Source organism: Megalobrama amblycephala, linkage group LG24 (assembly GCF_018812025.1).
Source record: "Megalobrama amblycephala isolate DHTTF-2021 linkage group LG24, ASM1881202v1, whole genome shotgun sequence".
Taxonomy (NCBI): domain Eukaryota; kingdom Metazoa; phylum Chordata; class Actinopteri; order Cypriniformes; family Xenocyprididae; genus Megalobrama; species Megalobrama amblycephala.
The window spans coordinates 2,068,519-2,086,441 of NC_063067.1; the positions used below are offsets into that span (position 1 = coordinate 2,068,519).

Genomic DNA, 17,923 nt, shown 5'->3' on the forward strand with positions numbered 1-17,923 from the left:
TTCTTTAAATAATGTTTGAACTTTACAATTAGGCTATACAGTAGTAAAGTCTTTGGCTATAGTAGTTTTGCTGTGGTAGGCTTATTTTGAATAAATATGTTACATGGAGCCAAAACAACAAAAACATTTTAAATAAATTTTCTTTTTTTTTTCTTTTTATGGGGGTCAAAATAACCACTGAAATAATTACATCAAGACCACTAAAAAAGCATGTTGTATATAGTATAAATGCAATCTGGACTACATCCGCCACACTGTCATTATCATGTGAATTATGTTGCTTCACTGACATTTACAAATCCTCTCCCGTGGCTTCATGGGATGGTCAAAACTGTTCCATCATACACACTTCAGAATCTCTCAGTGAACGTGAAAGTAGGTATGTCATCCGGGGACTTTTTCCCTACTTTTTTAAGAGTACTGTGAATATGGACATACTTCTTCTGTCACATACTGTTTTTCGGCTATTATATAGTAGGGAAGTACGCAATTTCGGATGAAGCCAAAGATTTGCGCTACAGGGTCGTGACGTGTGCATTCGTACAGTGGTTGTCTTGGCCATCTGAGAACATTTTAAATCCCAGGTGTTGATTTGTAAAAAAAAAAAAAAAAAAAAAAAAAAAAACCCACACACGTTAAAGTGTTTCGCACACTCAGCAGGGATGAATTAGAAACTGTTCCATATTCATGACTGTGGGCGGGGCTATGACATCACTGCAGCTGAGAACTAAGAAGTCAGTGAAGGTGAAAGTAAATAAAACAGATGAACTGGAAGCTTCTTCAAACAACTTTATTCAAACACACGGAAACTAGTGATCACAGCTGACATTCACTCAAAGGTAAGTGTTGGAAATGTCAGAGCTCTTTCAGCAGTTAAAATGACTTACATACATAAAATGACTTAATTTCTGAAATACTATTAGAATATTGTTAATGATATAATTCACCTGGCTGTAAACTTTGATATTTGCTGTCATGCCATACAACTAAAAGACTTCAAAAACAATGTACTGTACTTGATTTGCAGACAAAATAAACACAGCCCCCACCCATTCTTCGCTGTGTTGTCTTTCATAAGCCGCGTTTCCACCGCAGTAACTTTCCCCGGAAACAAGGGACTTTGGGGTGGTACCTGGTGTGCTTCAACTGCAGGGACCAGGTCAAAAGTTCCAGGTAAAAATTCCCCCCTCAGAAAGTCCCTGCTAGTGAGGTAGTACCAGGTAGCACCAGGTCAAAAGGAAAGTTCCAGGTAAAAATTCCCCCTCAGAAAGTCCCTGTTCACGAGGCAGTGTTTTTTCAAAGTTTAGGAACTTTCAGGGGTGGGACTTGGGCGCTGAACATACCGATTGATTACTCCATGCAGCATTTTATTTCAACCACCATTTTTGAGTCTGTTGCAGTATATGCAGTAAGAGTAAGTTGTTTTCTATCCAAATCAACAATGCCGTTTAAAAAACGACCGATGGACCAACAAGGTTCAGGCTTTATTAAGCTTATATGCGGAGGATGAAACCCAACGGGAACTGGAAAGTCGCGCACAGACCTACGTCACCGGACTAATCTTCACTTTAGACCACGATGGAAATGCAGAATGCAGCAGAAATGCATTTTCCTGCCACTAATTGTTCTGGGTAATTACAGTGGAAAAGCAGCTATATACACAAAGAAACTTGCTGTATGATCAGTTTTGTATAAAGACAGGTGTCTCCAGGAGAGATAGCCTACTCTTTTCAGTATTTTGTTTTTTCTTCGACAGGACAGAAATTAATAGTACTTTGAATTTGTATTTGATTTTGTATAGTATTTTCAAGTACTGTGATTTTGACATAAACAGTGGTAACTAGTTTAACTTCCCAGGTGAAAAAAGTACACTTCTACAGTATAATCTACTTAAAGTGCTCTATTTTCGGACACTAATTTTGTACTTAATATACTAAAAATTCTTATTTAGTACTTCTTAAGATAATCTTAAGAACATCTAAGTGTACTCAACTGTGCTATTTTGAGACAGCATGAAATATGAACTAAAATGTGCTTTTAATATAATATCTCTATATTAATTAAATACATTTTTTAAAAAGAGACAGTATATTAAAAGTACATTTTAGTTCATAATTCATAGTGTACTTTTTTTCACCTGGGTTATTATAATAAATTATATTTAGCAGACCTACTGTATTATTTCAACTCCAAACATAAAATTGTCTTATATTGTATCCTTGATGGGTGTTTGTATGACATAAAACATGAGCAGGGATATGAACATGCATTTATTTGAATTTTAGGTTTTAGGGGAAATGCACAAGCTTCCCCACAGGTTAGACCAGTTTACAAGACTAAATGATAAGAATTTATTTGCTGAAGTACCGTCATACCTGTGGTTGCATGGAGTTCTTAATTAGTTGTTGAAGAACTGAATTGGAAAGCACCACAATACTGCACATAGTCCATGAGCTGTGGATGTCCAAAGCAGTAGACAGATACAATGAAATACAGTTGAGCTCGAAAGTTTAGATACCCCTTGCAGAAACTGCAAAAATGTTATTTGTTTTAACAAAATAACAAGGATCCTAAAAATTATTTTTTTTATTCAGTACTGTCCTAAATAAGCTATTTCACATTACAGATGTTTATATAAAGTCCACAAGACAAAAAAAATAAAAAAAATAAAAAATAGCTGAATTTATAAAAATGACCCAGTTCAAAAGTTTAAATACCCTTGATTCTCAATACTGTGTGTGGTCACCTGATGATCCACGACTGTTTTTGTGTTTTGTGATGGTTGTTCATGAGTCTCTTGTTTGTTCTGAGCAGTTAAACTGAGCTCTGTTCTTCAGAAAAATCCTCCAGTGCTCCTGCAGATTATTTGGTTTTCAAGCATCTTCTGCATATTTGAACCCTTTCCAACAATGACTGTATGATTTTGAGATCCGTCTTTTCACACTGAGGACAACTGAGGGACTCAAACACAACTATTAAAAAAGGTTCAAACATTCACTGATGCTCCAGAAGGAAACAAGATGCATTAAGAGACAGGGGTGAAAACTTTTGAACAAAAAGATGATGTGAAGTTTTTCTTAATTCGTTTAAAGATCATATTTTTTCATTTAGTACTGCCCTTTTTCCTAAGCTACATAAGATGCTTACATGTTTCCCAGAAGACCAAAAAGTAATATTTATTCTGTTCATCCAATTCAAAAGTTTTCACCCGCTGTCTCTTAATGCATCGTGCAAAAAACAGTCATGGATCATCAAGGTAATCACACACAGTATTGAGAATCAAGGGTATGTAAACTTTTGAACTTTGCCATTTTTATAAATTCAGCTATTTTTTTGTCTTGTGGACTTTATGTAAACATCTGTTATGTGAAATACTTAAGTCAGGACAGTACTAAATAAACAATAACATGCAATTTTTATGATCATTCTTATTTTGTCAAAATGATTAACATTTTTGCAGATTCTGCAAGGGGCATGTAAACTTTCGAGCTCAACTGTATGTGTGACTTACATGTCACTGTCAGAATATACAGCTACTTTTGAAGGGCTGTCAGTGGAGAAGTACTTTATTTAAGTTTACCAGTATTATCGAAATTGCTCTGTTCAGCAATATAGATGAAACATTGTCATTGTTTTGTCAGTCATGGCATCCTTCAGTGGTCCAGCACTAAATGAGGAGCTCCAGTGCTCCATCTGTCTGGACGTGTTCACTGATCCAGTCACCACTCCATGTGGACACAACTTCTGCAGAACCTGCCTGAGCAAGTGCTGGACGAACACACAGACCTGCTTCTGTCCACTCTGTAAAGAAGAATTCAGCAAAAGACCTGATCTCAAGATTAATACAACACTCAGAGAGGTTATGCAACACTTTAAGAAGAAGCTCCAGGAGAAAATCCAGGAAAATCCTGGAGAATCTGAGGTGTTCTGTGACTTCTGTGGTGAAAGAAATCAGAAAGCTGTGAAGGCCTGCCTGACGTGTCAAAGCTCTTACTGTGATGATCATCTGGAGCCTCATCTCAGAGTCCCACGTCTAAAGAAACACACACTGATCAACGCTGTGGAAAATCTGGAGGATTATATATGCCAGAAACACGAGAGACCTCTGGAGATGTTCTGCAGAGATGATCAGACGTGTGTTTGTCTGTCCTGCACTGAAGGAGAACACAGGACTCACAACACTGTTCCTATAGAGGAGGAGAGTCGAGAGAAGAAGGTAAAGAGTTACAGACAAAACTACAATTTTTTGAATTCATGGGGTCTTTAAACAGTTTGCAAAATCAATATTCAAATAAGACTTTTTTTTGTCAGAAGATGGAAAACTAAATGTGTGTGTTCCCTTTCAGTCAGTCACATTCAACGTTACATCAGACTGACAAATGGGGTCTTGCCTGAGAGCCCAATCACCTTCGAGTAGTACAAAAAGAGCCAATGGGACACAAAGTACCTTGGTCTGCGGAATTTGCATTGCAAGCTCCACCCCGCTCTGTGGGTATATAAGGAGCAGCGCAAGCATTCTCGCATTTAAGCTTTCGCTTCAGAGCCGAGCATTGTTGTGCTCTGCAATCATCTTTAAGTCTCCTCGAGTCAAACCTCTTTAGATACGAGTGTTGGCATGATGGTGCATTCAGTGGAAATCGCAACTAAAAGAACCTTTTCTTCCGGCCTGCTTCACAAGCTGCAGATCATTATCATGGTCTTGCATGCTGTGCTGCGATATCCCCCTGTGTGCTTCAGCACTCCTGAGAGAGCAAATTTCTCTAAAAGAGCAGATGGGTGCGTCTTTATAAAGACGTCATTCTCCCCGTATGGTTCTGAATGCGATCGTTTCCTATTCTCACTGACGGCCATTTTTGTCGTCTCGCATGCCTGGGCATGAGCATGTTGAGACTGTTTTTGAGGGTGTTTCATGCTTTCACATGAAAGCATGATCACGTCAGCATGCTGGCTGTCTCACCTTTCTCATAATGGCTGAGCTTCTCAGCGTGTTGTGTGCATCAGATTTGAAATGAGCTAATTTTGTGCATAAAATTGTAAAATTTCTCAGTTTAAACATTTATGTTATCTATCCTCTATTGTGAATAAAATATTGGCTCATGTAATTTGAAAGTCTTTTAGTTTTCATTTTATTTAAATTTAAAAAACGTCCCAACATTTCCAGAATTCAGGTTGTACTTCTATAATTGTTAGGCTACATAAATTAGGTCAGTCAGAACTGGGAACACTTCCCATAACACCTGATGTACTTGCTATATCATAAGAAAAATGGTGTCTACACTAATATTAGTCTCTCTCTGTGTATCCCGAGGTTTCCAGTAGTCTTCCAGATCCAGGCCATATCCTGATGAGATGAAGGATCTGCGCCTAGACACGACCACAACGCAGCCCTTAAGTGTCAACTAAACTATTCCTAGCGAAGGCCTCCTTCCCTTTCTTTTCCCTATATATAGATAAAATGTCAAATGATTGCATGGATCCGCGGTAACTACTAATAATTCTGTATTATGCAGTAATTTGGTGATGTCACTTTGTAAAGAAAGACTAAGCATATGCACACATCCACATTCAAACGTGCATACTTATAGACTAAACAAATGAATGAATGGCAAGAACCCATTAAAAGTCTTGTTTTTAGTTAAAAAGGTTTCATTTAAGTGGCCCCTAAGTTAATAATTAACGATTCTTCAGACCAAGTGATTTAATCAAAAACTTACTTTAGCTCTTTTAACTTTTTCCTAGAGCTGCTGTAAAGCCAAAGCAATCTCTATCCATTAATTTTCCTATTATCAGTATGAAGCTGCTTTGAAACAATCTGTTTTGTAAAAAGCGCTATATAAATGAAGATGACTTGACTTGATGCTGCGCCTTCTATGTCAGGAGCTGTCTGTTCCACTTCGCTGCCCCATGGCGGGTATGCCTGTAGTTCCTCTGACCCTGCTGGTTTGGTTCCTGGGGGCCTGACTAGAGTTCCCCAGCCCATCCCACTGGCTCATCCAAACAATCAGGCTCGTCTATTTCGGGGTGTTCGCATAACAATAGCGGGCAAGGATGCCTCCGTCATGCGAGTAGAGGTCACAGCCCTACTGGCGAAGGGTGCGATCGAGCGGTCCCTCCAGCTGACATGAAGTACGGGTTTTTACGTCTCCTACTTCATTGTACCCAAGAAAAGAGGTGGGTTACGACCGATTCTGGACCTGTGTGTCTTGTACCGAGCCTTACACAGGCTTCTGTTCAAGATGTTAACACCCAAACGCATTTTCTAATGTGTTCGTCCCATGGATTGGTTTGCAGTGAACGACCTGAAGGATGCATACTTTCATGCCTCGATTCTCCCTCGGCACAGACCATTTCTATGCTTTGCTTTTGAGGGGCAGGCATATCAGTACATGGTTCTCCCATTCGGGCTGTCCCCGTCTCCCTGTGTCATCACGAAGGTCGCGGAGGCAGCTCTTGCTCCACTCAGGGAGCAGGGTGTTGGTATTCTCAACTACCTCGATGACTGGCTGTTTATAGCTCATTCTCGGGAACAGTTGTGCGAACACAGGGACCTGGTGCTCAGGCACCTCACCCGTCTACGCTCCCGCTGCATGTCACAATGCGCTCGCCATCTCCTCCTATGGAGTCAGAAGCATCTGAGGTCGCTTCTTGCCATTCATATCCAGGGCAAGCTCAATCGTGCACTACTATCGTGTACTACTATCGTGCACTGACTTCTGGTGACAACACGCTGGGGGCAGAAGTCGATAACAACAGATGCCTCCCTGTCAGGCTGGGGAGTGATTTTGGATGATCGCACAGCCCAGGGAATATTGGTAGTGCTCTGTTCTGGCCAGCTCAGATATCTCACCTGGAAGGCTCTCCATGGGAGATTCCGACCAGGAAGGACCTTCTCTCCTAGCCTGACTACGTCAGACTTCCTACTTCCGCTCAATTTCATTTCGCTTCTGTACTCAGTCTGAGACAGCGTCAGAGCTTTGTGTTTGCCACCGGTCTGGAAACAGCCGGGCCAATCAACGAACAGAGGGCGGGCTGAGAGCCATGACGTAGATGCTAAGCGCCGAGTTTTACATTGTAGGTTAGAGAAATCGAAAACCGAAGCGAGACACGGGATGTAATTCGCTCTGTTATGGAGAACATTCAACTCTTTTTCAAACGGTATTTCGCTCGCATCATCATGTGTTCATATCTGTGTCTGTGAAGTGGCTTGCACTTGACCACGGGCGATGCAAGTATGCGCCGAACGCGTCTTTCCGCTCATGGAGTTTCTTTGAAAGGCTCGCGGGAAAGGAAGTAAATAAATTGCAATGGACATCGGGAGAAATGGGAACACGGGGGCACCGCGACGCAACCGCAAAGGGTAGGCTACTTTAACTTTCACGATAAAAATGCACGCCACTGATAAGCCTTGTAAATGCAGTATTACAGTACACATACCAATTAAACGCGCAGGTCTCCTCTCGTGCGTCCTCCTCACTGGCTTTCAGATATCTGTTTTATAGATGCCATCAATGCTTTTACCTTTCTAGATGTATTTACCGAAATCAAAAAAGTCCATAAACTATAAATCCTCACGAAAACTTAATTCAAGTCAGCCCAGCTTGCGCGTCAACCTGAGAGATCAGCCTTCAAATTTCGGTTTGGCTTGATTGACATAACGTTTGGGCATGATCCTAAAACGTTTGCACTGATCGATGGTTTGGATGGTTCTCAGTTCGAGAGCGTATCATTGATTGTTTACGAACGAAAGCTCACAGAAACGTGAAAATGAAAATGGTCTCATTTGAAAAAATATCCTAAGCTAAAAGATGATGACAACGGTGCGCATGATAATCGTGTAAAAAATCCCTTATTTTTGGGATGGATTCCGGGAAATCTCCCTTATTTTCAGTGTTCAATGTTGACAGCTGTGTGTGTTTACAACAGGTTTATAGTGGAAGTTCAATCATAGATTTGAGTTCGATGCATGATGTCTGTGCTTCGAAGCTGCATAACATACGTCATAACTAAACGTATCTGATTGGCTTACGGGTAACCAATGATTTTAAACTTCAGACAAGCGCGACCTAGCGAGAGAGTAAACACTTCTCTATTATGCCATTCCAGACTCTGTCTACGAAGCAAAGAGAAGTAGCAGAGTCTGGTATTACCAGGCTACTTCTCTCCCAGGCTCGGGGCATAATATTCCATCCTCGCCCCTGAAGGTTACTAAAGGTCTACTATCACTACAGCTAGGGCCTTGTCTACCAGACACATCTATGATTTGAAGTGGAACCTCTTCATCACTTAGTGTTCTTCTCATCAAGCAGACCCCTGGAAATGCCCGATCGGGTCTGTGCTCTCCTTTGTTCAAAAAGTGTTGGAACGAAGGCTGTCTCCTTCCACCCTCAAGGTCTATGTGGCTGCCATTTCAGCTCATCATGACTTAATTGATACTAAGCCAGTAGGGAAGCACGACCTGGTCATCAGGTTTTTGAAAAGGACCTAGGAGGCATAATCTAAATCAACAGATACCCTCTAGGGACCTTGCAGTGGTCTTATATGCACTGCAGAGATCACCCTTTGAGCCATTGCACTCAGTGGAGCTAAAGTTCCTCCCTTAGAAGATGGCACTCCTGACTGACAGGGACCTGCAGGCATTTCAGTTGACGAAGCGTGCCTGGAATTCGGGCCGGGGGACTCTCACATGACCCTGAGACCCTGGCCTGGATATGTGCCCAAAGTTCCCACCACTCTTTCAGGGATCAGTGGTGAACTTGCAAGCGCTGCCCTTGGAGGAGGCAGACCCAGCCCTAGCACTGCTCTAGTTAGAACTCAGTGCTTTAGGACCTCAGACCAGCTCTCTGTCTGTTATGGAGGCCAGTAGAAGGGAATGGCTGTCTCCAAGCAGAGGTTGTCCCACTGGATAGTGGATGCTATAGCCTTGGCTTACCAGGCTCAAGTTCTGCCATGCCCCCTAGGGGTGAAGGCTCACTTGACCAGGAGTGTTGCCTCCTCCTGGGCGCTGGCTCATGGCACCTCACTAACATACATTTGTAGAGCTGTGGGCTAGGTGACACCTAACACATTTGTAAGATTCTATAATCTCTGTGTAGAGCCTGTGTCCTCCCGTATACTCACCCCAAGTGGCCAGTAAGTAGGACCTCCTTCGGTAGCATGTATCTTGGCAAGACTACACTTGCCATCTCTGATGTTGAAATATTTCCACCCTGTTGGCTAGGTTACCTCAGAGATTTCCATATGTATTACCGGCTATGCTGGTTCATATGTGTCCTTGTAAGACCTCCCTACAGGTAGGTAGCGTGCTTAGCATATTTTCGGGTGGGAATATGCTTGCCCAGTGTAACTATGGTTACTTCTATGTTTAGCCTAAGGATTGGATGGCCTTAAATTTTTTACATTTTAATGAGAGCAAGCCTGAAATCATTATATTTGGTCCAAACTGTACTGAGACCTCTAACATTGATTTGGGCCCCTTGCTTCCCTATGTTAAATCCACTGTTAAAAATCTGGGGGTAATAATGGATACAGATTTTAAACTTGACAAACAGATAAACTCGGTAGTCAGGTCAAGTTTTTGTCAGTAAAGGCTTTTATCTAAAGTTAAGCCTTTTTTTGTCATTTGATTTCATCACGCTTAGACTATTGTAATGCTCTCTATGTTGGTGTCAACCAGGCCTCTCTCTCACGCAGTTAGTGCAAAATGCAGCAGCTTGACTTTTAACACGAACACGTAAACGGGAACATATTTCGCCCATATTGTCTTCGCTACATTGGCTTCTGGTTCGTTTTAGGATTGATTTTAAGGTTTTAATGCTTGCTTATAAATCTTTAAATGGCCTAGCACCAACTTACCTTTCTGACCTTATACAATTGCACATCCCATCAAGGTCTCTGAGGTCTGCTGATCACATGCTGCTGACAGTTCCTAGAGTAAGACTAAAGCACAGGGGTGATCGTGCCTTTGCAGTAGCTGCCCTTAAACTCTGGAACTCACTACCTTTGTCTGTGAGGATGGCCCCTAATTTAACTGCTTTTAAAAGTAGTCTTAAAACATATTTTTATTCTTTGGCGTTTAATGCAGTCTGAGAGCTGTTTTTTTTTTTGTTTGTTTCCTAATTCATAATGTTTTGTATATTGCCCTTTTTATTGTTGCTGTTTGTTTTATGACCCTTTTATATGTACAGCACTTTGGTCAACTACTGTTGTTTTTAAATGTGCTTTAGAAATGAATTAAACTTGAAACTTGAAACTAGCCTAGCCCTTCGCTCGTACTGGCCTCATGACAGGGAATTGTGGCTTGCGCAGGACACTGGAAGACAGCCATTGTGGCGTTTTGGATAGGGACCCCATTTGTCAGTCGTTCTGACATAACATCGAATGTGACTGACTGAAAGGGAACACACCATTTCGGGTCCTCAGTGAAAAACTTGAATGCGAGGATGCTTGCGCTGCTCCTTATATACCCACAGAGCAGGGCGAAGCTCACAATGCAAATTCCGCAGACCAAGGTACTTTGTGGCTCGTTTTGTACCACTCGAAGGTGATTGGGCTCTCAGGCGAGACCCCATTCATCAGTCATTCTGACGAAACGTCTCTGTTCTCTCCTTCAGGGAACAAGGGTTACATACGTAACCAAGATGTTCTTTTCTGTATGTAGAATCAGCTGGTTCAGACACAGACAGACGTGCAGCAGATGATCCAGGACAGAATGAAGAAGATTCAAGAGATCCAGGACTCAGTAGAGCTGAGAAAAGTAAGTACAAGTTAAAAAATGTAAAATTGATAATGCATTATAGTATTTCAATATGCTTAATAAAGGTTCTCAATTAAATGGATAAAACTTAATTGACTGATCTCATTTATTAGATAAACACAGCGAAAGAGAAATCATCCAGTGTTGAGCTCTTCACTGATCTGATCCGCTCCTTTAAGCGATGTCAGTCTGAGCTGCTGAAGATGATGGAGGAACAGCAGAAAGAAGCAGAGAAACAGGCTGAAGATCTCATTAAAGAGTTGAAGCAGGAAATCAGTGAGCTGGAGAAGAGAAACACTGAGCTGGAGCAGATCTCACATGCTGACGATCATCTCCATGTCATACAGGTCTGTGAACATCTGTCTCATCAGTCATCATGTACAACATTACAGGACAAACACTGTTCCCAAAACTGATGAGCTGCTGTAAGACATTGTAAGACAAAGGTTCTGACCTTTTTTTATATCATGCTTTAGAAATCATACAGAAAAGAAAGAAGCAGTAATAAAATCACAATAGGTAAATGACTTAAGGTAAGATGCTACTGACAAAATATTGTTCCCATTTGAGTGGAACTCCACGCTGCGTTATGACGTTTGATGCTGTGGCATCACCCCTGCGTGAGCTGGTGTATGAACAAACACAAAACAGCTGGTTGCAATGACAAGGTGTAATGAGTCCGGGAAGTGAGTATGGGTAATGTAGTCCAATGGGTGAAAACAAGAGTCCGGGATGGAGTGCCCTCTAGTGGCTGATTAGGGCACTCTCACTAGTGATCATGACAGTATCATGTGTTTAGGAGTGGAACATGCTTGATCAGATCTTCACACCTTTGCTATGTACAGAAAAGGGATCTTGGGACCCATGCTGGGGGCATGTTGTCACCAGAAGTTGGTAACAACAGATGCCTCCCTGTCAGGCTGGGGAGTGATTCAGTCTGTATTAAATGATAATCAAACAACAAAACAAAAGCTTTAATAAGGATTAATCTATATTTAATTTACACAGTTATGACTATGCAGAGTTAGTTTATATTTGATTATTCAATTTGTGTGGTATATTTACTTAACCTACAACTATTAGACCTACCTGAAAAAATATATAGCATTGTTTTATTTGTATCTTGGAATATTTTTTACCATGGTATCGACTTTGGTATAGAGTATTGTGCACTTTTGGTGGTACTGGTACCGACTACTAGATTTTTGGTATTGTGACATCCCTATTCGTTACTAAAAAATTTTAAGTATTATAGTATGTTTTAATAAAGCTAAAATGTTTTAAAAAGCTATAAAAGGCTAAACTATTCCATGTTTGACTCATATTTAAATTATTTAAAGATTTTCTATTGTCTATCCGGTCAAGGTTTATAGGGATTTTAAGAAGTAATTAGTAATGAGTTGAATTACTTACTAAGTAAGTGAGTAATTAAATTACTTTAATATTTTTTAAGTAATTTAAAGTATTTTAAATACAACATTGATGATGTAATTAGTAATTCATTACTTTTTTGAAGTAACTTACACACCACTGGATATTTTGCCCTATTCACCTGGGGTGTCTTGCCTCAACTGTGTAAAACATATTGAATTAACTTGTTTAAAAAATAAAAAATAACATATTTATTAGTCTTCTCTCTCCTTCTGTAGAAGTACTCATCCCTGTCCAGTCGTCCACACACCATGAACTGGAGTGAGATCAGGATTGACTCTGATGTGAATGTGTACGCACTGCATAGAGCTCTGAGACAAGTGAAAAAAACTCATAAAGCTCTAAATAAAAAACTCAGTCAAACTGGTATGTGAATATACAGTACAGTGTAAAAAAACAAAGAATTTCTGCCATTGTATTTCTTCTAATATAATTACTGTTTTTACTGCAAAGGCAAAAATCCACTAATATGCAAGGGCTTCATGAAATACATGCTATTCCAAAAAAGAAATATGAATTTATATAAAATTATTAATTACACGTTAAGTTATTCAGTCATTCAAACTGATGGGAAAAGATTAGATGTACAAGGATTTCTTATTCTGTGACTTTCCTGTTGGACAACATTAGTATTACATCCTTCATCTGAGAGTTGAAATGTCTGATAATTTACAGTTTGCTATTAGCCTTCTGAGCATCAGAAATTCAAGAAACTTCACATTTTACTTCAGAATGATTGTATCTCTATATATACAATTTTTTGAGAAGTTTGGAATTTGTCCACATACGATACAGGCGTATATGACATAGTCATAATGGGCCAGACTTTTGTTGCCTCAAGATTCTAAAGGTTTGTTTTTACAGTGAATAGAGATTTTAGATATAAAATCATTTATCTGAAATATTCTTATACTTTATTCATCACCTATTGTCATCTGTGTCCACAGGTTTGGGGTGTGTACAGAAGTATGCAGGTACAGTGTGATTGACACAGTTTTCTCCAATACACTTACAATAATTTATTAATTTTATAAACATAAGAAAATTTTTGTTCTGATTGATAATGTCTGATCTCTCTCAGTGGATGTGACTCTGGATCCTGATACAGCAAATCCATATCTCATCCTGTCTGATGATGGAAAACAAGTCAGTGATAAAGACATTATGCAGGACGTCCCAGAAAATCCAAAGAGATTTGATGACATTTGTGTTCTTGCAAAGGAGGGATTCAGTTCAGGGAGATTTTACTATGAGGTGCAGGTGAAGGGAAAGACTCGGTGGAGTTTAGGAGTGGCCAGAGAATCCATTAACAGGAAGGGGGACATTAGCCAAAGTCCTGATGATGGAATCTGGTCTTTGTTATTGATTAATCAGAATCAGTATATAGCTTGTGATAATCCAGTGGTCTCTTTCCCTCAGAGAGGGGAAGCTGAGAAGGTGGGAGTGTTTGTGGATTATGAGGAGGGTCTGGTCTCTTTTTATGACGTGGGCTCCAGATCTCATATCTACTCTTTCACTGGTCAGACTTTCACTGAGAAACTCTATCCATATTTAAACCCAGGCTTTAATGATAAAGGTAAAATCTCAAACCCAATGATCATCACACCTGTCAACTGAAATGAAGTAACATGAAATATGAAAAGATTAACTATGCATGTGCTGTTTTCCACGTTGTACAAAATATGTCGTTTCAATGATATAATGTATCGTTATAATGGGAAAAAGCATATCGTTTTAATGACATAATATCTCGTTATTACCAGAAAATATTTGCTATTAGGAGAAATAAATGTTGTTTTAATGACATAGCATTCTGTTATTATGAGAAATATATTTTTTAACGACATATCTCATTTTTACGACATTATTCAGTAGAAACAATAATATATATGTCACAGCAATGCACACCTGTAGTTTCATTTGACAGTACTTAGTGCTTTAGACTTTCCTTGGGTGGGCCACTCCAATTTTTATACGGCTTCAAGTATTTTGGAGACACATTTTTGCTTTTAGTATTTTTATCCTCTTATAGTTTTTTAATCGCCCGAGATAATGAAATCATCCACGATCGAATAACTAGTGGAAAAACTTCCCTCGCCCTATGTGTTTTGTAGCTGTTCGTTCTGTGCGCGAGAACTGTTTACTCCTGCTGACATTCCCGTGTGCGCTGCAGAGATGCAGTGGGTGGATATGTCGCACAGGCTCAATGAATAGCGCACATGTATGCCAAGCAATTGCTAATGAACTCGAGTTGATGAATTATGATGATGCTACGATACTACTTCATGGCCTTTATATAATATATTTTAGACAGTTGTAATAATGCATATTATATCTCTCTCATCTGAAGGATAATCTCGCAATAGTATAGACATTTCAAAACAAGAGTCCCTGTGTATTTTGGGCTTGTTTATATTTAAAAGTCACAAGTTTTTTTTTCTTCTTCAGGGCAATATTGGTATTTTGGTTTCACAATAAATTGTATTTAATTTGATTTCCATTTAATTCATAGTAAACTATTGTATCCTCTGGCTGGGATGCTCCCCCACAGGAAGAAACACATATTATTCAATAATATATAGATTTGTGTCCCATTCACTAAGAGAGACACTATATGACAAAGCAAGGAGAACTCTTCCATTACAATGCTGTAATTTTGCAAAATTTACAATGCATAATATTAGTATGTAATTAAATGTAATTGTAGCATATGTAATTAAAATGAATTTCAATAAAAAAAATATTGTTAAAAATCACACATTATTTGTTGTTTGTCACATGTAGTAGACAATTTTTGTTCTGTGGGTAATAGGAGGATTTTCCAACCAGCTACCACCGCATACCTGTGGTAAGCACTGGTACTGAATTATTATTAAGTGTAAATGACTCTCAATCTAGTAAATATTCTTCAAGAGAAGTGAGAGCATTAGAAAGCTTCACAATGAAAGAGTTTTTCACTTTGGTTTGAGCACAATATCGGTGAATCCGTGAACCTGAGTGAGCTGACGGCAGTCCATCGATGCCAGGAGCTTCTGAGAGCCGGAGACGGTGGGAACAAACTTCTCCATCAGTGTAACCGTCGCAAGCTTCTCCACATCACTGACAGACAGAAACACAATATCAACTCTCTGGAAGATTTTCACTCTTCAAATATCATATTTAATGTAGTACAATTTATGTTTCTAAACAAATCTCGCATCACAGCTGAAATTAAAGTGCTGTTAAACACTGAAAGTCTTACCCATACGGGATCTTTCTGACACTCTGCATTCCCAATCCTTCTATCCGGAACAAAACGTTCCTCAACACTTGTGACAGCGGGTTCTGGAACATCATCTTGACTGTCAACTCTTTACCCACCACAGCGCCATCAAGAGGCTGAAACAGTACAAACACAATCGATGGATGTAGAGTTTCTGTTTGTGATGAACTGAATCCAAATATGGTGCCTTCAGATGTTTCACCAGGTTGAGCATCAACACTAAACGCAATGGATTCTGAATGCATTGTGCCAGTTTTAATATGCAAAATTGAGAATGAGATATTTACATTTGCGATATTTTGATAATTTCAATATATCATGCAGTCCTACAATGAAACATCTGTGCTGTGCATGTTTGATTTTACGGACATCATGACATGATCTGTTCATTTCAGTGTGTTGGTTCACCACTGCATATATAATCAGATCCTGAAGCAAAACCAGTTAAGAACTGAGTTAGAAGTTTGAATTGTGAGAATCCTTCGAGACCTTCGTTAATCTTCGGAACACAAATTAAGATATTTTTGTTGAAATCCGATGGCTCAGTGAGGCCTGCATAGCCAGCAATGACATTTTCTCTCTCAAGATCCATTAATGTACTAAAAACATATTTAAATCAGTTCATGTGAGTACAGTGGTTCAATATTAACATTATAAAGCTCCGAGAATATTTTTAGTGCACCAAAAAACAAAATAACGACTTATTTAGTGATGGCTGATTTCAAAACACTGCTTCATGAAGCTTTGGAGCGTTATGAATCAGCGGGTCAAATCAGCGGTTCGGAGCGCCAAAGTCACGTGATTTCAGCAGTTTGACACGCGATCTGAATCATGATTCGACACACTGATTCATAACGCTCCAAATCTTCCTGAAGCAGTGTTTTGAAATCGGCCATCACTATATAAGCAGTTATTTTGTTTTTTTGGTGCACCAAAAATATTCTTGTGGCTTTATAATATTAATATTGAACCACTGTACTCACATGAACTGATTTAAATATGTTTTTAGTACATTAATGGATCTTGAGAGAGGAAATGTCATTGCTGGCTATGCAGGCCTCACTGAGCCATCGGATTTCAACAAAAATATCTTAATTTGTGTTCCGAAGATGAATGAAGGTCTTACAGGTGTGGAACAACATGAGGGTGAGTAATAAATGACATTATTTTCATTTTTGGGTGAACTAACCCTTTAAGGTATAGAATGAAATAAATCATTATCCTGTACAAACCTCTCCGTTCAGCTTGTGGTTTCTCTCCATCAACTTTACCTCCAATGACTCCTTCTCTCTCTTCATTTCTCTGATTAAACAATTATTATCCGGCATGGACTGACATATATTGTCTCCTTCATTTAAAACGTTTACATTTTAGACATGCTATTCTCACTATGAAGTTTCTTCTGAATCTGTGAGCACTGTGTGAACTCCTTTTAACTGCTTCGGTCAACAGAACAAAATAGTGCATTAGCGCCACCTGGCAGTTTGGACTAGAAAACACAACACCCTTAAATTCTCCAGGTATCAGGGCTCATATCGTTTTCAACTCCTCCAGTATCTGAGCTTCACACACCGTCCAGACTCAGAGCAAACAAATAATAGCCTACTCCACGCTATATTGTAAGCATATTTGATATATGGTATTATTATGTTTTGTACTGAGAATAAACACTGCTGACGAGAATTTCATAAATTTGATGATAATTATTTATATTGTTCTGACAAGAAAATGCAATAAAGCAATACTCACATTTCTTAGTTTGATAAATCAGCAGAATCTCCTCAGACGGATCGCCAAAATAACGGTTGAAATTTAAATGGATGAGATTCGCGCTTCAGGATCGTGACGTGTGCACTCACCGTACATGGGCATTAAGGATAATGACCAGTCCCGGTTTTTGGTGCTCCGTCCCCGACTGGAGCTGTCCCCGGAAATGTCCCCGTTTTATATCTCGTTCAAAATAATCCGCAAATACATTGCAAAAAAGTCTGGACAGCATACAGCATAGAGGTTTCTTAATAGTGCTGTTAATATATATATATATTTCTAAACATATCTCTCTATTAAAATATGTTAAACAGTTATATACACCGGCAGCGAGTTTACGCACACCGCTGTTGAACACAGACACGTCTCCTGTCACTCACTCAGTGCAGCGGCAGGCCTCGAGACAGTGGCGAGGCTACAGAAGGGCCAGGGCGGCACTGGCCCACCCAGATTGATGGCTGGCCCACCCAATCAAAGGTGCCAGAATATTTCATTTTATTTCCAGACACTACTTGGGTCTGGAAATAGTCATATCTGTTGCGAAGGCCTATATATGATTTGAAAAATGTATTATTAAAAGTACATATAACATGATATGTTTATATTGCGCCGGTAAACTCAGCTTTCCAGATTCGCGGCGGCAGCTGTTTCTATGCAGCGTGCGTCACCGTCCATGAGTCACGCTTATAATAGCCTACGTGTGCCGGTTT

General features: G+C 39.6%; 2 protein-coding genes across 5 annotated transcripts; one reads left to right on the forward strand and one right to left on the reverse strand.

Moving 5' to 3' along the window:
- The first annotated feature begins 1,067 nt into the window (after positions 1-1,067).
- LOC125260295 (zinc finger protein RFP-like) lies at positions 1,068-14,844 on the forward strand. 2 transcript variants are annotated; one of them, XM_048178610.1, is made up of 7 exons: positions 1,068-1,173; positions 3,642-4,216; positions 10,658-10,753; positions 10,867-11,100; positions 12,403-12,550; positions 13,132-13,158; positions 13,266-14,840. In XM_048178610.1, exons 2-7 carry the CDS (start codon positions 3,644-3,646, stop codon positions 13,799-13,801), a joined length of 1,614 nt encoding a protein of 537 aa, XP_048034567.1. In that variant the 5' UTR covers positions 1,068-1,173; positions 3,642-3,643; the 3' UTR covers positions 13,802-14,840. The 2 variants fall into 2 exon arrangements, with proteins under 2 accessions (XP_048034567.1, XP_048034568.1); XM_048178611.1 differs by lacking the exon at positions 1,068-1,173 and having other exon boundaries at positions 3,476-4,216; positions 10,673-10,753; positions 13,266-14,844.
- Positions 10,632-16,953, reverse strand: LOC125260332 (protein-glutamine gamma-glutamyltransferase K-like). Of its 3 annotated transcripts, none has more exons than XM_048178672.1 (4): positions 16,679-16,953; positions 15,426-15,562; positions 15,178-15,283; positions 10,632-10,744 (listed from the first exon to the last, which is right to left on the reverse strand). In XM_048178672.1, exons 1-4 carry the CDS (start codon positions 16,772-16,774, stop codon positions 10,736-10,738), a joined length of 348 nt encoding a protein of 115 aa, XP_048034629.1. In that variant the 5' UTR covers positions 16,775-16,953; the 3' UTR covers positions 10,632-10,735. The 3 variants fall into 3 exon arrangements, with proteins under 3 accessions (XP_048034629.1, XP_048034630.1, XP_048034628.1); XM_048178673.1 differs by lacking the exon at positions 10,632-10,744 and adding an exon at positions 13,186-13,313; XM_048178671.1 differs by lacking the exon at positions 10,632-10,744 and having other exon boundaries at positions 15,000-15,283.
- Positions 16,954-17,923: the final 970 nt, after the last annotated feature.